This window comes from Schistocerca gregaria, chromosome 6, assembly GCF_023897955.1.
Source record: "Schistocerca gregaria isolate iqSchGreg1 chromosome 6, iqSchGreg1.2, whole genome shotgun sequence".
In the NCBI taxonomy this organism is placed as follows: domain Eukaryota; kingdom Metazoa; phylum Arthropoda; class Insecta; order Orthoptera; family Acrididae; genus Schistocerca; species Schistocerca gregaria.
In genome coordinates this window covers 299,019,101-299,045,227 of record NC_064925.1, presented here as the reverse complement: position 1 = coordinate 299,045,227, position 26,127 = coordinate 299,019,101, and the positions used below count along the sequence as shown (strand labels likewise).

General features: G+C 37.7%; 1 protein-coding gene across 1 annotated transcript in view; it reads left to right on the top strand.

Moving 5' to 3' along the window:
* Positions 1 to 24,622, top strand: part of LOC126279036 (transport and Golgi organization protein 1) — a 195,293-nt gene extending 170,671 nt beyond the window's left edge. Inside the window, exons 13-16 of the mRNA XM_049979435.1 lie at positions 10,781 to 10,877; positions 11,169 to 11,307; positions 15,141 to 15,680; positions 22,749 to 24,622. Of these exons, the coding sequence (XP_049835392.1) occupies positions 10,781 to 10,877; positions 11,169 to 11,307; positions 15,141 to 15,680; positions 22,749 to 22,819 (847 nt within the window). The 3' untranslated portion in view covers positions 22,820 to 24,622. The remainder of the gene's footprint in view (positions 1 to 10,780; positions 10,878 to 11,168; positions 11,308 to 15,140; positions 15,681 to 22,748) is intronic.
* Positions 24,623 to 26,127: the final 1,505 nt, after the last annotated feature.

The window sequence follows — 26,127 nt, the reverse complement described above, 5'->3', positions numbered from 1 at the left end:
GAATAGGTAGTGAAAGTATATGAAGTATTGAATGGGTAATTCCATACATAAAAGAAGGTGAAAATCTAATAGCCATGGGGGATTGGAATGTTGCTGTAGGGGAGGGAGTAGAAGAATGGGTACAGGGGAATGTGGGCTTGTAGTAGGAATGAGAGAGGAGAAAGACTAGTGGAGTTCTGCAGTAAATATCAGATGGTAACAGTGAATATTCTGTTAAAGAATCACAAAAAGAGGTAGTATAAGGAAATGAAAATGATCATATGGCATTTATTGGCCAGCATATCTCCTTCGGGGTCGGTCGCTATATTGCAAGTCATTTTAGTTGATGCCACTTCAGTGACTTGCTTACCCATGATGATGAAGGACAAATAACACCCAATCCCCTGCTGGGAATTGAACCCGGGCCCCCTTGCTTGGTAGGTAGTAATACTACTGCTGTGCTATGGAGGCAGACACTATACAGGGAGATTACAGTTAGATTACATTGTGATCAGGCAGAGATTCCAGAATCAGATATTGTATTATAAGGCGTACTCAAGTTCAAGAAGAGGAAGAACCAATGCACAAAGAAGTGTGGTGCAGAAGTTCTAAGGAATGAAGAGGTGTGCTTGAAGTTCTCTGAAGCTGGAGATGTTGCAATAATGAATGGCTCAGTAGGCAGTTCAGTTGAAGAGGAATGGGCATCTCTGAAAATGGAGACACATTGTAGGTACAAGGAAGGAGGTATGCAAAGAAATCACTGGTAACAGAAGAAAGACTTCAGTTGACCAACTAAATAAATAAGTAGAAAAATGTTCAGGAACACTGAAATACAAGTCACTAAGAAATGAAATAAATAAGAAGTGCAGGAAAACTAAGGTGAAATTGCTACATGAAAATGTGAAGAAATTGAAAAAGAAATGATTGTCAGAAGACTGACTCAGCATAGGAAAAAGTCAAAACAACCTTTGGCAAATTAAAAGCAATGGAGGTAACATTACGAGTGCAATGCGGATTCCACTGTTAAATCCAGAAGACAGAGCGGATACGTGGAAAGAGAGTAAATTGAGGGCCTCTGTGAGTTGGAGGACATATCAGATGATGTGATAAAAAGAAGTTAGTAGGAAAGAGATAGTGGATCCAATATTAAATCAGAAATTAGAGGAGCTGTGGAAGACTTTCAATCAAATGAGGCAGGAGGAATAGATAACATTCCATCAGAATTTCTGAAACCTGTGGGCAACGTGGCAACAAAATGGTTATTCATATTGGTGTGTCGAACGTATGAGATGGGCGATATACCATAAGACTTTCAGAAAAACATCATTCACACATTTCCAAAGATAGCAAGACCTGAGAATTCCAGTAATTATCACACAATCAGCTTAACAGCTCATGCATTCAAGTTGCTGACAAGAATAATATACAGAAGTATGGAAAGGACAACTGAGGATCTGTTAGATGATGACCAGTTTGGCTGTAGGAAAGGTAAAGACACCAGAGAGGTAGTTGTGATGTTACGGTGGATAATGGAAGCAAGACTCCAAAAACGCAAGACACAGAAAAAGTGTTCGGCAATGTAAAATGGAGCAAGATCTTTAAAATCCTGAGAAAAATAGGGGTAAGCTGTAAGCAAAGACAGGTAATATGTAATATGTACAAGAACCAAGAGGGAACAATAAAAGTGTAAGACCAACAACAATGTGCACAGATTAAAAATGTTTTATCGTCAGTAATGAAGTCTTTCTCGCCTGCTGCTCAGTCTACACATCAAAGAAACAGTGATCTAAATAAAAGAAAGGTTCAAGAGTGGAATTAAAATTCAAGGTGAAAGGATGTCAATGTTAAGATTTACTGGTTACATTGCTATTCTTTGTGAAAGTGAAGAAGAATTATAGGATCTGCTGAATGGAATGAACAGTCTAACAAGTACAGAATATGGATTGAAAGTAAATCGGAGAAAGATGAAAGGAATGATAAGTAGCAGAAATGAGAACAGCAACAAACTTAGGATCAAAATTGGTGATAATGAAGTAGAAGAAATTAAAGAATTCTGCCACCTAGGCAGCGTAATAACCCATGATGGATGGAGCAAGGAGGAAATAAAAAGCAGACTAATACAGGGAGAAAGGGTATTCCTGGCCAAGTGACATCTCCTAGTATCACACATAGGTCTTACTTTGAAGAATAAATTTCTGAGAATGTACATTTTGAGAACAGAATTGTATGGTAGTGAAACACTGATTGTGGGAAATCTGGAATGCAAAAGTACCAAAGCATTTGAAATGTTGAGCTACAGAAGAATGTTGAAAATTAGGTGGACTGGTAAGGTAAATAATGAGGAAGTTCTCCACAGAATCAGCGAGCAAAGGAGTATATGGAAAGCACTTATAATCAGAAAGGGCAGGATGATAACATATGTTTTAAGACATTAGGTAGCAACTTCCATTGTACTAGCGGGAGGATAATACTGTAGGGGAAGACAAAGATTGGAGCACATCCAACAAATAATTAATGACGTAAGTTGCAAGTGCTACTCTGAGATAAAAAGGTTGTCATAGGAGAAGGATTTGTGGTGGGCCGCATCAAACCACTCGGAAGACTGATTACTTAAAAAGGATGGGGAGGGGGGTTACTGTAGTGAGTACCACTTATGTTGCAGGCAGTAGCAGAGCAATATAAGTAAGGATGACAGCAATGGCCACACAACAGTCACCACTTGACAATGAGTGAAGAACATTTGGTTGAAAGCTCAAGGCTAAACCATTTGATGTGGCTGGGAGCTTGAGGAAATTTTATCCATACCCATCAGAGGTTTTATTCTATGAAACATGTACTGTTGTAATAAGATCTACCAGAACTGCTTTTTTTATATTTTGTTTGTCAATCTGTAGATATTACAACAGGTGCACTTAATGCAATTTGCTGAGACTGCAGATCAGTGTACGCAAGTAACATTCAGATCATTAAGTCATTCGTCAACAATGGACACACATCAACCCGGCCGCTCGCGTGCGCGCGCCCACACACACACACACACACACACACACACACACACACACACACACACACACACACACACAACTGCAGTCTCAGGCAACTGAAACCTCACTGCGAGCAACAGCACCAGTGCATAAAGTAAGGAGGAGGTTAGGTTGGGAGGGGGAGGGATAGTATGGTGGAGTTGGTGGACAGAAAAGTGCTGCAGGTTAGACCAAGGGCATGGGAGTGGATAGGGAGGGGGGGGGGGGGGGGGGGGAAGTAGCAGAGAAGTAGAAAGACTGGGTGTGGTGGTGGTGGTGGAATGATGGCTGTGTCATGCTGGAATGGGAACAGGGAAGGGGCTAAATGGGTGAGGACAGAGACTAATAAAGGTTGAGGCCAGGAGGGTTACGGGAATGTAGGATGTATTGCAGGGAAAGTTCCCATCTGCGCAATTCAGAAAGGCTGGTGTTGGTGGCAAGGATCCATATGGCACAATCTGTGAAGCAGTTACTGAAATGAATGAGATCATGTTTGGCAGTGTGTTCAGTAACAGGGGGGTTCACTTGTTTCTTGGCCAAAGTTTGTTGGGGGCCATTCATGTGGACAGACAGTTCGTTGGTTGTCATGCCTCTATAGAATGCAGCACAGTGGTTGCAGCTTAGCTTATAGACCACATGACTGGTTTCACAGGTAGCCCTGCCTTTGATGGAATAGGTAATGTTAGTGACTAGACTGGTGTAGGTAGTGATGGGTGGATGTATGGTACTGGTCATGTACCTAGGTCTATTACAGGGGTATGAGCCATGAGGTATGGGATTGGGAGCAGGGGTTGGGTAAGGATAGATGTGTATATTGTGTAGGTTCGATGGGTGGTGGAATACCACTGTTGGAGGGGTGGGAAGGATAGTGGGCAGGACATTTCTCGTTCATCCTTACACAACCCCTGCTCCCAATCCCTTACCTCATGGCTCATACCCCTGTAATAGACCTAGATGAAAGACCTGTCCCATACATCCTCCCACTCCAGACCGATCACTGACATCGCCTATCCCATCAAAGGCAAGGGTACCTGTGAAACCAGTCATGTGGTCTGCACACTAAGATGTGACCACTGTACTGCATTCTATGTAGGACTGACGACCAAAAAGCTGTCTGTCCGCATGAATGTCCACTGACAAACTGCGGCCAAGAAACAAGTGGACCACCCTGTTGCTGAACACACTGCCAAACATAATATCCTTCATTTCAATGACTCCTTCATAGCCTGTGCCATATATGGATCCTTCCCACCAACACCAGTTTTTTTTTTTTTTTTTTTTTTTTTTTTTTTTTTTAAAAAATATATATTGCACGGGTGGGAACTTTTCCTGCAATACATCTGACATTCTCAAAACCCTCCTTGCCTCAACCTTCGTTAGTCACTGTCCTCACCCATCCAGCCCCCTCTCTATTCCCATTTCAGCAGCACACAGCCGTCATTCCACCATCATACCCAGTCTTTTTATTTCTCTCCTTTACCACTACTCCCCCCCCCCCCCTCCCCCCACCAACCTCTCCTCTGCCCACTGTCTAACCTGCAGCACTTCAGAATTTCACTGTCTGCCACCCCCACCATACTATCCCTCCCAGCCCCAGCCTCCTCCTTACCCCCACCCAGTCACCACTCCCATCATGCACTGGTGCTGCTACTCATAGTGTGGTTTGAGTTGCCTGAGACTGCAGTGCATTTGTGTGTGTTGGGGTGGAGGGGGGGGGGGGGCCTTTTGGCCAAAAGATTTAATTGTGAGAGTCTTTTTATTGTGCCTATCTGCATCCCAGCGTCTCTGGTATATGGTTAGTTGCAACTTTTCTTCTTTTAATATTTTAAGTACAATACGGTTTGCTTATAAGTTATTTTAAACATTTAAAAAGAAAAGTAAATTACTCATATTTATTAAGCGCGGAGATGCTTGAACTGCCTCCATCATTGTTCAACCATTTCCAACACTTGCGTAGGAACTTGTCAGTACACTATGTAGTTCCCTCTGAGAAATGGCAGCAATTTCTTGATAAATGTTATATTTAAGTTCATCTAAAGTGTTTGTATTTCACTTGTATACTTCATATTTTAATACCCCAAGATGAAAATCACAAGAGTTAATCCGGGGAATGAGGTGGTCATATGTTGTTACTGATAACTCTGTCTTGAAACATGCCATGAATTTGCTATAATGAGAAGTTGGCTATATGTGCTTTCACAAGAGTCCAGCTGAAAGGTTGCAAAAGCATATTCTCTCTCAGTTAATTGGTGAGTGAAAAGGACGCAAAATGTTTTCCTTGAATCTCTTGCTGGTAAGTGTTTCCTGGAAAGAAAAAAAAATCCTATTACTCTTTCACCGGTAAAGGGCACCATACTTCTTTTCAGGGCTCTAACGAAAATTTTGTGACTTAATTTATCCACTTAGGTGGAACAATGATTCATCCAAAAAGGAAGTTGGGTGAGGGTTGATCTCTCCGTGATGCTTCCTATTCAGAATCTATCCACATAACCTGAACCCCGTTTTGCAGTGTCACCTGGTTTAAGTTTTTGCATTGCACTGATTTTATAGGGCTGTAACTTCAGTAACTTTGTTGCTGTTTGAACAAAGCCATAGGCAATTCCCATTTACTGAACAAAATGTCGAACTGATTTTCTATGAGACCTTCCCAGAGCATGTCCAATGTTACTGAAAGTTTCTTCTTTGAGCACTGTATGTGCTTGCCTATGTTTCCTATAAAGAAGACTTCCTGTTTCACAAAAGTTATTTATCAATCGGTGAGTTATATTCTGATTAGGAATTGAACAATGGGAAATACCTTTTTAAATAATCTGCTCGTGACACACAGTGATTCTGTACACACATATAAATCATACATTAATATTCTTTGGGGAATTGAATACTCATATTTTGCCATTTCACATGAAAATTTTCACTCTATACACTGCATTCCGTTGTCCAACAAATATGCTATCTGCACGCCAATCCTACACAAACAAGAGTCTTGCAGCAGAGAGGAAATATACTCTCACCCTGCACCAATGCCAGCTAGCTGCTGGTGGGGCAAAAAATTGTCCATGAAGCAGTTGCGTTAAGAACAGATCACCCTGTATATGCTGACTTTCCGTTAGTCTCCCAGGCAGCAGGGTGCTATAACCTGCTTTTTCAGTACCAACCATTGGTTGCTATATTGGTGTAGTTTTGCAGATAATCACCAAAGTGCAAAGCAGGAAATGTAGACATTGTGGATGTATATATCTAATTATTGAATTATGTTAATTGTTGTAACTATTACTCAAAATAATCAAATATTAGTAATGAAATGATAAACATGTTAAGTATCAAGTTTTTGATTCTCAATAAATTTCATTGTTTGATTTTATTACTTCATGGCAAATCTTATGAATAAATACTAACATGAAAATGAAGAAGCATATTGCAAAACGGATATTTAACTCAAAAAAATTAAATTTATTTTCAGTGTTTGTAATATGCTCCAAATCATTCATGAAAGAAAATTTCATATACGTGATGAATTTAACAGTGACACTCACTCAACCATCAGACTACCTATCATGGTTCATAATGTGAGGAAAGCTCATTTGAAGGGTACTACAATAACAGCAATTCCAGGACAAAAACAGTACTAAGTTTGCACACACACACACACACACACACACACACACACACACACACACACACACACACACACAGCCATGTGTTATGTTTGTAACTTGCATATGTTTGTACTGAAGTATGTTTCAAATGCATCTAGTGATTGTAGTGCTGTAAAAGTGTACGTTGTTAAATGCTGCTGTTATTGTTGTTTTACTCCTTCCTGATTCATCCGATTCGGCAACTATATATGCAGTGCTGTACTCAGAATAATATGTTTCTGTGAGACATTTGTGCACACATCTTATAAAGGAGGAGAAAGAAGATACAATAGCACTATATCCCTGCTAAAATTGTAAACTGATTGTATAAATAATGACATTCTTCAACAAGTGGGTCTATTTTGAAACTTTTTATATACTTGAATTTAGCATATTTCGTGACAGTACTTTTTCAGTGAAATGTTTACAAGATGATATTTGTCTTTTTGTGTTGGCTCCAGTCGTCTAGTGAAAGTATGATTCCACAATGCTTTTTTGTCGGCTACAGAAATGACCTGCTTCAATGCGTTTGCCTCATTTTTGGTGCTTCAAATACCATTTCTTCGAATGTGGTTCCTTCTTGATGTTTTATAAAAAAAGTAGTAACATAATTCATCTTTCCTGTTCACTAGCAAATTATTATAATGACAACATGCACATTGTTCCACTGTCACACACACCGAAAGTTCACTGCCGACAGACTACGGTCAAAGACGACTCCACCGTCAAAGACATTTCACACAACACACAAGCTTCCACTTGTAACCAGTCTCTTTGGTATTCTTCGTCACATCTACTAATATTAATCAATATGCTGTCACTCTCAAACATATAAGCAAATTAGCATAAAATAAGGCAAATTACAATTCACAAAAAAATATTCTGGCAAAAAATATAAGAAAACATTTACAGCCTCCCTCATTAGATTTGGTATCGACAAATCCGGTAGAAAATAAAACATCTCCCAGATCCATTACATGCTGCATCAGAGGAACTCTGCATCAATAACTTCCATAAACTGGAATAAAATAGTAAGCTTACACTATTAAAAATTACCTGTATTCACTGTATCCCTGAACAGACTTCGTAATTTCTACTTACAAACTAACCATAATGCCTTAGTAACAGTGTGGCGAGATGATGATGTAGTTGTGACATAAGCATTGTCACGATGATTTAATAAATTGGAGAGGGACTCACTTGTTTCGTATAATCTTTACACAACCATTCTTAACAATGTTGAATGTGGGTGATTTTCAGTAAAAATAATTTTTACCAGAATATTTTTGAGAAATTCATACTTTGTTGTACATACAACTGGTTTTAACAGTTAGTTTTGTCCCAGTTTCATATTGTGAAATTTCATTTGTAAAATGTTTTTGTAATAGAATTTTCAATGATAAAACTTCATGTATAAGAATAGGAACCACAATTTATGCTATTTTTTTCCTTGGGTATCTTTTCTTTGTGGTCATAACAAGTCCTTCCAGCCTGTATTTTATTCATTCTTCCCAGTAAATTTTGTCTATACGCCTTAACCTATTCAGTTGACATATGTGGAGTCCTCTCATTTAGTGTCAGTTATACTAATTTACCAACCCTTACTTTGAAGCATACAAAACTACACACAAGTCCAAGGCAGATATTATTTGCCAATAACTTCCTTGTATGTAATAAATTTTCAGAAAAGCAACTTGCTGCAAATCGTAATATAAAACAATTAAGGTGGAAATTTTGAAGAAATCAACCATAACAGTTGTAACATTGCTTCCCTACTATGTATTGTAGGCTTTTAGTTTTGATTGTCATCCACTCTTGTGAACCATTCTGTTAAAAGACTTGAAAAGTGAACTGTAATTACCCTCCAGTAGTCTGGTTACAAGCTATGACACATTAGATTGCCCATCAGAATAACACATAGTGTGGGTGGTACAGAAATATGCTTCAGACGGTAGGAGGTATTGAGCATGTGGTGGTGGTGGTGGTGGTGGTGGTGGTGGTGATTATATAGAAGGGACTCCAAATTGATTCCATATTTCTAGATTTTCAAAAGGCCTGTACCCCACAAGTGGCTTGTAGTGAAATTGCATGCTTATAGAATATCGTCTCAGTTATCTCACTGTATTCATGATTTCCTATTAGAGAGGTCACAGTTTGTAGTAATTGACAGAAAGTCATCAAGTAAAACAAAAGTGATTTCTGGCATTCACCAAGATTGCGTTATAGGCTTAGTGCTTTTCCTTGTCTATATAAACGACTTAGGAGACAATCTTAGGTTATTTGCAGATGATGCTATCGTTTATCATCCAGTAAACTCATCAGAAGGCCAAACCAATTGCAAAACAATTGAGAAAAGATATCTGAATGGTATGAAAATTGGCATTTGACCCTAAATAATGAAAAGTGTGAGGTCTTACACATGAGTGCTAAAAGGAATCTGTTAAACTTCAGTTACACGATTAATCCATGTAATATAAAGGCTGTAAATTCAACTAAATACCTAGGTGTTTCAATTACAAAACTTAATTTGGAAGGAACACATAGAAAATGTTGTGGGGAAGGCTAACCAAAGACTGTGTTTTATTGGCTGGACACTTAGAAAATGTAATAGATCTACTAAGGAGACTGCCTACGCTTTGCTTGTCCGTCCTCTTTTAGAATACTGCTGTGCAGTGTGGGGTCCTTACCAAATGGGACTGACGGAGTACATTGAAAAAGTTCAAAGAAGGACAACGCATTTTGTATTAATGGGGGGAGATAGTCACTGAAATGATACAGGATTTGGGTTGGACATCATTAAAACAAAGGCATATTTTGCTGCAGTGGAATGTTCTCATGAAATTTCCATCACCAACTTTCTCCTCTGAATACGAAAGTATTTTGTTGATGCCAATCTACATTGGGAGAAATGATCATCATCATAAAATAAGGGAAATCAGTGCTTGCAAGGAAAGATATAGGTGTTCATTTTTTCTGCAAGCTGTTTGATAGTGGAATAATAGAGAATTATTGTGAAGGTGGTTTGCTGAACCCTCTGCCAGAGACTTAAGTGTAATTTGCAGAGTATCCTTGTAGATGATGATGATGATGATGATGATGATGATGATGATGATGATGGTTCATGCATTGGTGGACAGTTGTAGAAGACAGCATTCAACTCCAAACTAATACACTGTCAACACGTTTATCATGTGTACTGTCCACATTTGCAAATCAGCAACAAATCAACAGTGTAAATGAGTTGTAAAGAACATTCACTATTTGAATGCCAGATTCTTCAAAGGGAGTAAAAGCTGCTCAAGGATCTCCTATAGTTCTATTTACATTAATGAAGATGACAGCTTTATCTCCTCTAAGTATCTAACACTTAGTGGAACTACAGTACGGACAACTTTTGTCCGTCTAGAGACGATTGACACTACCTGTTTTATGGACCTGGTCCTGTTTACTGGAAGTTGTTCCCATTGATCCAGCATACCTTCTCAAACATTTCTATTGGTGGTCATACATATAAAACATTGGCCACTGACAAACAGTACATCGAAATAGTAGCTCCTTGAAGAAAGAGGTACACCATCTCAAAATGAGTTACTGAAAAAGTCAGTTTATCGACATTGAGGACCAATAAAATTTTTCTGTGCAAGTAAAGTATAATGCCAAAGTTCAAAAGGTTGGGGCAAATAAAGCATAGTATCATGGCAGGTGGTTAGTTTGAAAAGGAAAAGGTCTCACCACAAAAAATCAAAATCTGCGACATTTTGCTGTTCTGAAAAATGGTTCGGGGACACCAGTTAATTTTGTGCAAAATTAAAATTGTTCCAGAAAAATTAGGATGAACTGGAATTCTGAACATTGCCCCATTTTATGGGATCTGAGTATCTTTTCTTCAATGTGCATGCAGAGTCTGTTGAGTTTGTCCCCTCCCACTTTCCCAGAAGTGTTAAATTATACTTTTATATGTGAATGATAGCAAATTTGTCATTCAAGGGGTGCAGATTTAAACACTCACAGTCTGATTACCAGTTTTTTTAGTGTGTGCTTTTAGTTTTGACAAAACTTGTTTGAATTAATGTAGATTTGTTAATTTGTGAACTGATTTTATGCTTGTACTTTTTGTTGCTAAAAAATTATTTAAAATTTCAGGTCGCAGAATGATACATTGAAGAAGGAAATTATTGATCAGGAACGAAGTCTGAAAAGTCAGATTTCAACTCTTGAAAAGAAAGCTCATGAGAATTGGGTAAGCTCATCGTGGTTATATTACATGAAGGATGTGTGTCTGCTTTTTTTGGGAATTTCCTGATCTTTGTCCACACCTGCTGACTGGTCAGATTTTTAAATTTCCACACTTAAAATTCTATTTTTACTGGTTGGTAATTGAGTTTTTAATTAGTTTGAACAATCTCTTGCAGTTCAGACCTAAATGTATTGTGAACAGTGGGTAATTACAAAAAATGAAAAAAAGTTGAAGAGCTTTAAGAAAAAGTATGACATAAACAGTGATGATCAAACATTATTTTCTTGCGAACAGGTTGCAGCGCGCCAAGCAGAGCGAAGGTTGGAAGAAAGCCGTCAAGAGGCTGGACAGTTAAGGAACCGCCTCACTGTAGTGGAGAAGAACATTACAAATACATCACAAAACAGCTCGGAAAGTGGCAAAGTTGGTGACAGTACGTATACATTCTTAGATTTTGTTCATGGTAAGCATATTGTATAACACCAAGCAGTCCATTTCATATGAACACATTGGCTCCAAGGGTTGGTTTCATGAAGTTGAGTTTCTATGAAATTACAAAGATACAGAATAACAGACCAGTACTTTCTTTCAGAAGTTGAAATTCCAAAGCTGCCTGTAGATGCATTTAAAAGTGAATATGCTGTGAGATCTGCGCTTCCTTTTTTAACCTTCACCAACATATCCCTCTTTCCTCTCTGGAGAAGTATCTAATATACCTGAAAGCAAGAAATAGTGTTTTTACTTTTTTGTGTCTGTCAGAAGTACTGGAATTTCACTTCGTGAACATTATAAATACTGACTAGTTATTCTCTCTCTCTTCTTCTTCTTCTTCTTCTTTTTTTTTTCCGAGTGAATTTTCCTTTGGTTACAGGAAATTAAGCTTCCAAATACTAAACAATATTATACCAGTAGATAGTGCCATGCACCAGTTTCCAGTCAATGACTTTACATATATTAGTCTTATTAAATGTATAATAAATATGATAACAGTATTACGGAAGAGAGAGATTCCTATTCACTATATAGTGAAGATGTTGATCCATAGATAGTGCAACAAAAATACCAGTGTAAGCACCCAGGAATTGGTCATAGGAAATGAGACTTTTATGGGTCTAAGTAGGTACTTCATCCAAAATAGTCAAGGAACAGGACAGGGTATAAGAGAAATAATGTGTGCCCTTTGTTTCATGCAATTTGGGAGTGTTTTTATTAGTATCATTTTTATTGCAGAGATTTTTTTGTAGTATCGTCGCATCTATTGATTGAGGATGAAAATAAGAACATCATTTTTCCAATGTAATTTTGTCATGTTGAAAAGTTTCAAATTACCTTGTATTGAGTTGAAGCAAATTTGAAAATGTTTATACACCCCGGAACAACTGGGAAATCTGGAAAAAAACGGGGAAATTTTTTCATCCGTGAGATTTCCAGGAAAAATGTGAGACTTTTGTAGAACTCCGGGAAATTTTCATTATTTTCGATTTCAGTTAAATTTTTATAATTTTGACTGCTAAGAACCGATACTCTAACAAAGAATTTTATTTTATCCCTCTACTGAAGCAATAAAACGTAAACGAGATAATAACACTGAAATGAAACTTGAGTTACAAAGAAAATGTGCCATTTAGAACAACAAAACACAGTGCACACACAAGCATCTGCCGACAGCAAATTGTGCCACAGACTATGCAGCACTTTATAACACCAAACTGCTTTAGATGTATCTTTTTCATGGGGCCTTGTTTCCATGAGCGTGACGTCAAAACTGTTTACATTTCAAACGGGCAGTGGGTAAATATTACGAATATTTTAAACAAGATGAATTATGTTAGGTGTGAGAATGTGCAATTTATTTCTTAAATCACGGGAGTGTTAGACTCTCATTCAAAATTTAACATTGAAGACCAGGCACTTAGAAAAAATTTGGGCCGAAAAGACCAGCCATTTATTCCATTACTTAATATTTTACTGGCACATTTGTGTTTCTTATCTTAAGTGGTAACACATGCTAATGAAGACCAAGTTTGAAAGTTAGCTTGTCATATTTCTTTTAACTCTTTCATTTATTACGAATTGTGTAACAAGTTGGCAAAAGTATTATCCTTCAAAAAACAAGTGCAAAGTGAGTTCCTGAGCAATTTCACATGTAACTGGCCTTTTTACGCAAAAGTTGATGGAACATGTCTTCAGCCAAGTAATCTACAAACTGTTCAGTGCATAGCAGTGAAATTTATAAGCGGGCTCATCAGAAATATTCTGCTACTCAAATTGGATCCTTCCTACCAACATGCTCAGAAAAAAAAGCAAAAGCTTTTTGACAATAAGTATTATATTTGAAAACTTAGCCTTTCTTGTATTAAATTAAATCATTAACTTGTGTTATTTGTATATTCACGCTACTTACCAATGATATTGCCATTGCCTGACTGCATCACATGTTCTATCACTCTGAATATCTGCTGTTACTGGCTGGCGAGATGGTGTGACATGAGCTGTAATGGCTGACAAAAAGGCTTCACAGTCTAGATTCACTGCTTCGGAAGCTAATGTGCTGTATTTGGTGGTGTTTACATAGTGCTGGAAGAGATGACATCAGGTCTAAATATCGTGGTATGGTGAATAAAAATTATTTATTCCCTTAGTTATTCTTCACATATCCAATGTGTTGCATTTATGTCAAAGCATAAAAGGGTTTGTCTCCTATGATGCTGGTTTATGACAATGTAATACGCATGTAGGTGTGTAACACATTGGTTAGCCCTAGATAGGCAAAGACTCTTGTTCTTTGAAATTGATTGACAATAGAATTAACAAATACTATAAATAAAAGAGAATAAATAGTTTAAAAAACCATGTCTTGTACGTAGTCCAAAACACAAACAGTGTAAAATTGCAACTCTTAGACTTTAAAACAAGATGTTGTAATTGCTTTTAGCACCAATGTAATGGCTTCAGTGTGAATTACTTGTAAATATCTGCTAAATATAGTTCATGTTTTTCCTGTTAAATGTCAAAAATATTTACCTTATAAATGAAGAATATATCCTTTATGAAGCAAATTACAGATCGCCGTCAGTGGTTTCCTTAGTCAGTCCTTCCAAACCTCATCTTTTCTAAAATACATTTAACTTCCTTACACTCTACAATCCACTTTCCTCAAAATTAACTTCCACCCCTCTTATAATTCTGTTATACCATATGACCAGAGGAAACCCACAAAAGTTTTCAGTACCCCCATAGCTGCTACCTGTTCACAACAAAGCCTCCCTCACCTTCAGTGTAATCACCTCAGGACGTTATATATGCATTAACATGCTGTTCCTATTCACACATACTGTTTGTCTTGTTACCAGCTTTACTGATAGTAAGTGTTGTTCCCAGCAATATCCTCCTCTTGTTATCGTGTAGAATATTTTGCAGCATGTTACGTTTAATGTGTAAGTAGTACTTCGGGAGGTGTCAAAGTTTGACAGTTTATTACACAAAGACCTGTCTTCCATAGATTTATCTAGTTGTAAGGTACAATACCCCTTCTAGTCACTTCAGGTTGATCGATAGCCATTGCTTCTGCCCTGTTCCTGTCTTGGGGTTCTGGGTGGCTTTTCTGTCCAATACTTGTAACATTGCATTTAATCCCACCATTTACTCTCCTCTTTCATCAAATGAAAACAGAATTTTCAGATAACTAGTATACCTTAGCATCTGCACATTTGTTAAGTCGGCTCGCTACCACCTGGTAAGTTAAAAAAAAAAAAAAAAAAAAAAAGGTGTGTTGGCAGTAATACTTTATGGATACGCAAAATTCAGCATCCTGTAAGCACGTACTAACATTGGATTATGGAATAATGAATAGACCAAGAGAAGGGCTGAAATGGTGCAGGCTTTTTTCTGTTAAAATGTTGTGTAGATCTTAATATTAGAAGTTAAACATTCTTAAGAAAGGCTTTAAATATTGTTGCCTTCAAGAAGAACCTTTTCAGAAATGCACTCAACTGACTTCAGAAACCTTTCATTACTATGAGTGTCATCTTTATAATGTGAAAGCCCCTTTGTTTAAAAGTTGCCAGTATGGGAGAGCATGTTCAATGTTTCTTGTTCATGGGACACAAATTATTTGAGCTTCCAGTCATTTCACTCATATAAATCTATAAGATATAGCTATTCTTAAATGTACTTCATTACATAAAAATAGCACGCTACAAGTGTTCAAATAATAACATATATTTTATTTGATGATAATAAATCATTTCCATCTTATGTTCATAGGATTGCAAGGAGCTGATTCAAATGGCGAGCTTCCTACCTCGTTTCTCCACATGGGGATGCAAGAAATGCAGGATCCCTCATTCCAGCATCGTGACCGCGATGGACATCCTGTGTCCCCGCCGCTGATCCCTGGTCAGCCACTACCTCCTTTCATGGGCATTCCTCCCCCAGGAGTTTTCATGCCCCCACCACCCCTCCCAGGTGCACCATTTGTTCCACCACCACCTCCGCCCCTTTTTCCAGGTGATAGACGACCTCCACCATTAGGGCGCATGTCCTCACCACCTCCACCCCCACATCGCTATTCTCCTGAGGCTAGAGGTGACTTTTCACCTTACGACCAGTCTCCCCCCCTTTCACCTCATGAGTATGATGACGATGATGATTCACCGCCTCGTAGGTTTCACCATAGGTCACCACCACCTCCTCCACTTGCACCTTATCCACCACCTCCACGACAACTTAGTCGCTGGGATGACCCACATTCTGGCTTTAGACCCTTGCCTCCTGTACACAGAGAAAGCCCTCGTGATTCTAAAGGTTTGAAAATTTATTTTTATTTAGTCTATACTTAAAATATCTTGCATGTTAATGTTTTTTCTTATTGTATTGCTGCATGAAGGAAGGAAGAATTTTTCAAAAATTCGTCAATTCTGGAGCACTCTCGAAACTGCCACAGATTGATAACTTCTTTCCAAGGTTACTAATATTTTAATTCTATTGTTACTATCTGTAAATTGCTTGTACTAATCAAGATGTTGCTTTCTCACCTTTCACAAAGTAATTAAATGCTTAATTTTATTATTAAAGTTGAAGTTCCTTTTATACACTGGGTTAGTGCTACTTCTTGTTGTAAATGTTTACCTTGCCAGGCTCAAAAAGTACGTTAAATCTTGCATGCAGAAATCAGTTGCATCACATGAGACATGGTTTCAACATTCCAATATTCAAGTGTATACACGCTTAAGAAGTTTTGAATATTTGCATGTTTTAGCATGATTTGTACTAAATGTTTGCTTGTAGGGTGAATTATTTCAATGCTTTGTGTTTGTTTCTAAGTTTCTTGTTTGTTGAAACTTTTAGATGCATATCTCTCTTGAATGCCAATGTAAGCAGTGTTTTATTTAGTAAAACTGTCCACCAATATGTGATAACCTTATATTAAACAAGTCAACTTGAAAGGCTGCAGCAGACACAGGACAAAAGAACCATTCCCTTACTGTATAAAAGAAGAGAGAGGCTTGGGAAAAATGAGACTATTAAGGGATTATGTAAGAAAGTCGTGTAGGATTGTAGGTTGGTAGAGATGTGGCAGGAAATGTTGAGACAGATATTAACTGTCATAAACCTTGAAGTGAGAAGTTAACAGTGAGAACAGTCAACAACTGCAAAGTAAAGAAGAGGAGTCCCATATATAAAAGAGAAATGTACAAGGAGAAAGGAATATAAGTCAAATAGACCATGATAACCGTAAACTGGTGGAAATGAAATTTCCACGTCCAAAGTTGTGTGGTGAACTTATGTCTGAAAACAAACTGTATCAGTAACACACAGTATTCTGCAATTAAGTGCTTTTTTCAACTTTTAGCAGTATCCTTTAGTTCCTGTCTGACTGTGAAGGTAATTTGGATTCTTGATACCACCACCCATACCGCAGAACTCTGAATTTCTCAGGTGAGAACTTCCTGTGTGGCACATTCTGTGTTCACACACTACCTATCTAATTCCAGTTTCTGCTAACTGCTCATGTCAAAATCCATCTTCTTTTCTTCTCCCTTCTACCGTATTTCTGTTTGGTTGCTTCCCTTGTCTTTCCTTTCCAGCTTCACCGCCAGCTTTTCAGCTCCTTTACTTTCTTCCTTTTCTGGCAGTTTTTGGCTTATATACTTTAATGTTTTCAGACTGCCCATCTCTTGATCTCATACTTCCCAACTGTTCTCTGTGTCACTTCTAATTTTTGTTGTTTTCCTATCATATCTGGTGCCAACTTTTAATTTTTTTTCCCCCCCATTCATCCGTTTCCCTCATTTCCCTTGTATGCAGGTGCCGAATCATGCTATTAAATGGTCATTGAAAGTTTTATTTACATAAATCTTTACCCAGCAAGAAGCGCCAGTGGTTAAGGCAGTGAACTTATCTCTAGAAGGAGCAAAGATTGTATGGATCCTTTCAAAAGGACACATCCAACTACTATCATCATCCTTGCCCAATCTGTGGGTTGTGTTCTATCTCCAATGACCTTGTTGCCAATGGGGAATCAACACATAATCTACCTCCATTCATTCATTTGTTCCTGCCTTCCTTCCTAGTGAAAAGTACCTCAGGTTCGGAAATCTGTTATTTGTGTCACCTGTTGTTTCTTCTGTCTCTGCTGCTGCCTGATATAACTTTTTTTTCTGTGTTTGACTTTGATTTTATTTTGATGATCCTTTATGTTATAAACACTTTTAAATAGTAAGATATGGCTGTAGTGTTATGATATAAATAACAATGTCATTGTAATTTGTTTTAAACTCATGTGACAGTGCATTTTAACTTCTACACGTTGAAATAAGAAAATCCAAATTTATTTACACTGACATCTCTAAAAGCACTTTTTGCCACTGCATATTTAAGGAGACAATTTATTTTCTGTCATTAGTTTTCCCTACATGGACCTTAATCAGTAGTCATGCATGCAGTTGATCAATAAATAATACACCAAGCCAAAATATTATTGAAGCAGTCTTGATTTTAGTTGTTACTCTTTACTGAAAGTGACCTAGAAGTTAATTTAACTATTATTTTCACTTGTCAGGTTCGGAGCAGAAAAGTTATTTTCATGTGTGTGTGTTCAGAGATATATATTTCGTTCCAACTATAAAATGTGTGAGCTGCTGTTTCAGTTCACTTTGTTGCAATTGCAGAGTGAGTATGGCCGTGCCGTTCTCAGTCAACTAAGAAGGAAAATGAAGAGTGGTCTAATTGTCGTCTGGATGTTTATTAGAAAAAGATATTCATCAAAGGCTTTTACCTGGATTTGAATCTGGTATTAGTCTTCATCAATCGCATGTGAACTTAACAAGAGTTTCAAAATGAATGTGAGAGTAAAAAAGATCTAAATAAATTAAAGTTCACAGTTCAATTCCCGGCTTGCTAAAGTAATATCTAACAACTCCATACAAAGATTTTAACACAGTAACATATTACTGTGTACGAAATTGGTTTGTGAAGTACTCATTGTGTATAATAATATATGGTACTTAACATGTTTGTGTTTCATAAAATATGCTTGGAATGTAGCTGCCAATAACTTTTAGAAGAGCCGATGTGTGAAATGTATAGTGACGTTGGTTAGGGAAAAAAGGTACCATTAATGGTAATTGTGTGGCGATATGTTAGTTAATGAGTGCCAAATTGATACTATTGCCAGCATTGTATGAATTGTTATTGCTCACACAAGAAACATTTTTTTTATTATCTTCTTTTTTTATTTAAAGTAAACTCCACCATCTACGATAGCAGTGGTGCTTCCAGTTATTTGAAACTTGCATTCAAATGTTATTCACACTTTATAACAGGGAACTTGTTGGCAATTAGTAGTCTGGAGTTTATTCACAGTTCTGGCGACTTTTTGAACATTGTTTTCATTTATAACATCCGTATGCTAACTCCTACAATGACCAGTCACTTCATAAAATTGATTTTGAGATTCTAGAGGACCCTGGAATGTAGCAAAGTCATTTTCTCATTAGATTATTAATTATTTATTTTTCTTAAAGGCACTTGATTGCTCTGCCACATACCAAAATGCAAAAATGGCATACCGGTATGTGTAAGTTTATAGAAGGCAGAAACACATAGGCCAAAGGCAAGGTAACAGTACTGAAAAGTTCTGGATATTATTTTCTGCACAATTTTTCAAATAAGGTATAAGTTCAATTACATTTTGACGTATCTTCATAAGAATGTTTTATTAAATTCACTTCTCTCTGTCAACAAATTACCATGATAAACAAAAATGACCTCATGCTACATGTCAGAATATGTTAATTCTAGCCGGTAGTATAGAAATAGCTGTCACACAGCTTGTATTAAAAAACAATCATATTTTACCCATAAGAGATGAAATTAGAAAAGAAGTTTTTAGGAATGGGAGAAAGATAGATAAGTTTAATAAAGTAAAATTGACAGAACTGGAATAATGAAATGAAAGATGGGAGCGAAGTAATTTGGCAGTTATGTAGAAGGATAGGCTTCTTTGATACCCAGGAGGTAATATATGGTACATTATGTCATTTGGAACTGAGTTCTCTCATTGACACTCGAAGAAAAGGTAAATGTATGTTAAGGTTTGAAATGATTGAATGTCAGCTAATCAAGGGAAAAAAAGAATGATTTAAATATAAGCTGACAGTGGTTGAGACTTTTGTTCAGTATTTCACCAAAAATGATTTAATAATGTATTGTATACAGTGTGTCCCTCAAATGAGTTTACACTATTTCAACGGTAATAACTCAAACAAAAATAACAGAACCTATTGATCTTTAAGTCACGTAGGTGGTCGTGACTTTACTGATGATGTTTTACTGTTGAAGGCGTACAATTTGTTCCTGCGACATGGGAAGGTGCTTGACACCTGTCACTGTTCCTTAAAACTGAATGGCCCCACAAGTCCTCTTGCAGACGTACCATACCACACCACACTGATAACCCAGAAAGATTAACAGTTCATTCTTCCACAACACATGGGTCATCTCCTGCTCAGTACATACAATTATGACAATTGATGGTCCCAATAAGTTTAAATGTTGCCTCATCAGACCAAACAATGACTCCAGTCATCTGTTCATCACCACAGATCCGTTCACAAAATTTGTGGTGGCTATCTGGATCATCCTCATTCATTGCGTGAAGCAACCTGGGACAATAGGATTTCCACATTGTTCGCTTTAAAATGCGATGAATGCTTGATTTGCCTGCACCTGATTCATGTGCAGCTTTCTGTATTGACTTCTTTTGGGATCTTGTGACAGCTCCTCTTTTGTTCTCTACTGATTTCTTCCTGCCATACCAGCCCTTCTGAAGATCATGCGCACACTCCCTTCCCTTTCAAATTTGTCACATAATTTCATTATTTTCACACTTGTTGTGGCACAGTATCAAACTGTGCCCACTATTGTTTCTGCCCTTTGTACATGTTTACACATATCCAGTAACACTTTACAGTCCACTTTTCCTTGCTCCAAGACAAGTGTGCAGTCATCTTGTTCACATGTAGTTGTTAGCAGTTGAAATAAACAAAAGAAAAACAAAAGACTGGCTACACACACTAGTCATGAGAGCACCATATAATCACAATTTGTTGAAGTTATTATTAATTCCTCTTCAGTTATTCAAGTTCAGAGTGTAAACACGTTTGTGGGGACACCCTGTATTACAGAGTACCAGCAGAACAAAACTGTCTGTGTTCAAATGGAAAGACTACGTAACTAATATTACTGTTTTTATGAAGTCACAGATAAATAGTATAGATTTCACCACTATTAGTCACAGGCCAGATGGATTGGCTATCTCTGAACATGAGTGATGGCACACTTCCTCAATAAATGCACTATGGTGAACTCGCACCTTCAGAAAATATTATGATGCTCCTTTAAAGTGCTACAAAAACTGACTCATGATGATGATGAATACAGACATAATTCCAAATACTTGTGATGATACAACAGAAGATTGCAACCACTGGCAATGAACCACATCAGTTGGAATTGATCTGTTTTAACATGATCAAAGAAGAAGGGAAGTAGAAGTTTGAAAAAGAGAAACTTGACAAATCAGCCACATCATCTCCTATCTATGATTTGGTGCAAAATATGTAGATGCATGTTTTATGGGCAGATTAGTCTCCTAAGCCACTAATAGCACGTACATACGTGGAAAGTTTGAAGAATGGGCCTGCAATTGTACAATGGTGGTACTTACATGTTACTGTGATGAATCTCCTTCAGAATAGTCCCCTTCTGACTGAACACACTGACTCCAACAGTGTTTTCACTTTTGGAAACATTCCTAGAATCTTTTTTTCCTGAAGTGTGTTAAGGACGCTCTCTGTATTTGCCTGGATGTCTTCAATGGAGTCAAATTGCTTCCCTTTCAGTGAAAATTTCAGTTTAGGAAACAGGTAGAAGTCTGCAGGGACCAAATAAGGTGACTATGGCTGTTGTGGAAGCACAGGAATTTTGAATTTGGTCAAAAATTCAACAATGGAGAAGGCACAATGAGCCAGAGCATTGTCATTGTGTAGCACCCAACTCTTGTCTTTCCACAATGCAGGCCTTTTCTTCCACACCTTATTCGCGCAAATGCTCAAGAACATATTTATAGTATTTCTGGTTAACTGTCTGTTCCTTAGGGGTAAATTCATGATGCACAATACCGGTAGAATGGAAAAAAAATCACCAACATTGTCTTCACGTTTGACCAACTTTGCTGTCCTATTTCAATCGTGGTGAACCTGGAGCCTTCCACTGTGAAGTCTGCACTTTGGTTTCAGGATCATATCCATATACCCATGATTCATCACCTGTAATTACCCTATTCAACAAATCTGTCATTTTTAGTCCAATTAATCAGTTCTTGGCACACTTCAATTTGGTATTGTCACTGGTGACTTGACAACACTTTTGGAATGAATTTTGCGGACACTCATTGGATAAGTCAAGTCAATGCATGTTCAGATCTTCAGTTAAAATTGACTGAACTGCATAGAAATTTAAATAAAGTTCATCAGCAATCTCCCTAATTGTAAGTCTACGATCAGAGCGCACTGTCATGAACTTTCACAACATTTTCATTCGTTTTTCAGGTGGAAGGATGGCTGGACTGTGGTTCATCTTCAAATGATTTGCGGCCATTTTTAAATCTGTTGACCCAGACAAAAACATTTGACTGGCTCATACAATTATCTCTAAAAGCTATTTTTAATAGCTTGTAAGTCCCAGAAGCTGATTTCCTGGTTTTAAAACAAAATTTCACACAAACTCGTTGCATCGTTTTTACGTCCATTTTCACACAGACAGAATCTAGCAACAAGACCTAACAGACTCACACTCAACCAACTGCCACAATGAACTGAATAAACGAAATGCAGTTTCCTGTCAGAGGGTGTTCAAGGACAAGGCAATGACTCACTTCCCACTTTCCGTGTACCTGCCCGCTCAACCAGTAAGCAGTAGGGATCCATTCTTAAAACTTTCCAATCACACCTCGTATGCAATAATATTGGGAAATTATAGATGAGAAATTTGCTTGGAATTGAATGACCATTGTCAATGATTCGGCATTGTACCTATTGAATGTCTTTTTGTAGTCTAGAAACCCCTAGCTCTCAATCCATTACCACATGGTGCCTCTCTTTCTTTTGCATGTGTCTGTATCTCTTGGAGATGTATGCAGTTTTTACCTTCTTAAATATCTTATTTTAAAGTTATTGTTGTGAACAGTTATTAGTTGAATTATTGTTAGTTTAAAAGTGTGCTCACTAGCTCTGTCATTTTCAGTTGCATATATTGAAACATTTGGACTGCACTATGCATGTAAATGAACAGTTTATTTTAAATTTTCAGGATCAGCACTGAGTTCTGGTCATTCATCAGAATCATTGGATAAGTCAAGTCGACATAGTGGAAGAGTATAGCAGTGGTAGAATTAGTTGAAGAAATTCCTGAAGAAAGTTCCTTATATGGAAGAATGGTTATTAGTGATACATCCAGATATTGATGATGCAAACTATCATGTACTGCAAGCCAGTTACACAACAAAATGATTTTAACTGGTGATCAGACGTCCATTAAATGTATCAGCTTATATTCTTGTGACACATTTCCAGGAACTTTATAACATAAATGTTTCATGTCTAAAAGTTGCTGTTACTCCAGCTGTTGAGATTTATAAGGAGGACAACATTCATTCCTTCGTTGAAAAGAATTAAATTTGTGAATCTGGCCTTGCATTGTTGTAGGATGCTCATAGGCTGTTGCATATTGTATTGATACTGGAAGTGTTGCAAGAATAACCACCGGGGAATTTTAACTGTGATGCAGATCACTTCAAAGTGTTTTTTGAAAGTGTGTATGTGTTGGAATATACACTTTCAGTTTGCCATTAGTTTTAAAATGTGCCTTGTGCTACCTAAAGTTGCATTGCGGTTAAATAATACATTGAGTTTTGTATGACTGAAGTTCTGCGCTGTTGGATGGTGTAAAATTTGAGAGAAGTTGGTTTGTTGTGGGCATGTGTTGTGGAATATTTGCAGCTTTCAACTTGTCACATGTATGAAATAGAATGAAATATTGCGCCCTGTGGAAAGCCTGTCTCAGTGTTAATTGGTAGACAGTACAATATGCACATCTCTCTGTATCATCTAAATAACTTTCCATTGCCCTGAAGATTAATTGTACTTTTGCGATATCATAGCTGTGACTTGTATTGAACAGTACAAACATTTATTTTTGTTATGATTTTGACACACATTAACTTTTTGTTCTTGTGCAAAAAATTGAGAGCATTCTTTCTGTATTATTTTATAAACACAACAGCAATTTTGAAAGTTTCTTTTATAGGTGCTACTGTTTTACACTTTTTTTTAAAATAAGAAAATAGTTTTTATTTCCCCAATTTTAATGAGAGTGAGATTTTAGTTTTTGTTCTTCACAGAAAAAATAATAAAATATTGAATCAGCAAAGTTAAATGTGCCGAGAGGTCACAGATTTTGGTGATAATATGCAGACTTCAGCAGCATTATATCAGAATGGCTATACTTTCATTAAAAGGGATGACATGATTTTTTCACGTGTTGAAGTATAAAACAAGTGATTGCATGTTCATGTTGAACATCGTAATTGATACATTGTGCTGTATTCTTATTTCGTGAGAGTTTTTATTTTGATAGGTAACAAGCTCTTTTTGTGCATTCCCTCTTCAGAAGTTTTATTAGAGAATGTAAGATTCAAGAGGATGTACATGCAGAAAAAATGTGTTTTTATTATGCCACATCACTAGTACTGTCGAAACATGCCATATTTTCAAGAAAACTTAATTGTCCATTTTTGGCTGTAACTATATTACAGAAAATGATGATAGAAATTTGGGACATTGCATCTTGTAATTATGTTGTTAATATTTATTGTAAATTCTTGTATATAATTTATGCTGAATGAATTTTATGTTCAACAGTTGCCGAATTGGATGATAAAGAATTGTCGTGGGTGTTTATGTCAGTTTGAAAGCTTACATAACATGGGTAAGAAGTTAACTCAGCCAAATGGAATGTTTTAGATCATTCAAAATATCTAGGCATGTGTGTTGAGGTGATTACAATCTAATTATGTGGAAACAGTGAATAGCCTGTTCCTCTAGTGAAGACTGTACATGAAAAATTGTTGTGTGTATGTTTTTACATGAATTTCTTGTGTAAATAGAATATTATATTGTTTATAATGGCCTGTTTTTTTATTAAAAAGTTTCCCATTGTGACCTGATTTGTGTTGATTTGATTGGAAAAAATATGAAAGTGAGACAGCTCATTGATTCATTTCACTGCCAGAATGTTGTCACAGAAAAGCTATTGAAAAGAAGTTTTTTCTTGAAATGAAATAACGTAAATCCAGGATGGAATGACAACAGTATGGAAAGGATAGATTGCTACTTATCGTATAGAGAAGGCGCTGAGTCTCAGACAGGCACAATGAGAAAGACAGCAAAAATATTATGGCTTTTGGACAGTGTCCTCCTGTAGTAGAAAACAGACACACATTCACACAAGCGTGGGCCACTCGCAATTGGCCACTGTCACTGGGCACTAGGGCCTGATTGCTGGGTTCTAGCACCCCGAGAGAGTAGCCTTTTGTGTGTATGTGCGTGTGTTTGGGGGGGGGGGGGGGTTGTACTGCAAGAGAAAGACTCCCTCACCCACCAGTTTGCCGAAGGTCTCAGAAAGGTGCTCACGTACAGTTCCTATCCCGCAGACCTCGTCCGCAAACAGATTTCCCTCATCATATTCCGACACCCACTTCATCCTACCACTACCCCCAAGAACTAGCTAAAAAGGAATGCACCTTTCATCACCCAGTACCACTTCTAACTGAAACTGAACCACATCCTTCGTCAGAGCTTTCATTGTCATTTCCTGAAATGAGAGATTCCACACAAGATCCGTCCCACCCTTCGTAAAGTGATAATCCGTTGCCCACACAAACTACATAACATCCAACCCCTTGCCACACGCAAGACCTGCAGAGTGCACACACCCCTCACATCCTGTTCTAATCCTGTCAAAAGGTTATCCTACCCCATTATCAAAGGCAGGATCACATTCGAAAGCAGTCTTATATTATTCCATCTTTGCTGAAATAGCACAGCTTTTTATATTGGTATTACTGCCAACTAACTGCCCACCAGGATGGATGGCCACCAAAAAATTGTAGTCGAGAGCAAGGTGGACCACCCTGTGGCCCAACATGCAGCTGAACATGACATGCTTGATTTCAGTGGCTACTTCACAACCCAGATCCATCTGGATCATCCCCCTCCATCACCAGTGTTTCTGAACTGCGCAATGGAAGTTATCCTTACAACACATTCTCCACTGCCGAAATCATCCCAGCATAGACCTAAGCTAACCTGTTGTTCCCACACCCAACTGTTTATGGCCCCTCTGCCCTGTACCCTCTTCCAAATACATGTCCCCTCATCTCACTGTGCACCATTCTCTGCCAATGCACCCACAGGTGTTTCTACCTTCTCCGCTCCTCTCTTTTTCCACTCTTCCCTTCCCCTCCATCCTCCCTGCCCCTGGCAGACTAGTCCTGCCATCATCTAGTCCCTGCACTCTTCACCAGGAAGTGCTCACATCCACCCCTTCCTCCTCCCATCTGCACCCTGTTGTCCTTCGCCCTACCCCTTCCATGCTCCACCCTGGGTTGCTGCTTCTGTTCGATGTAATG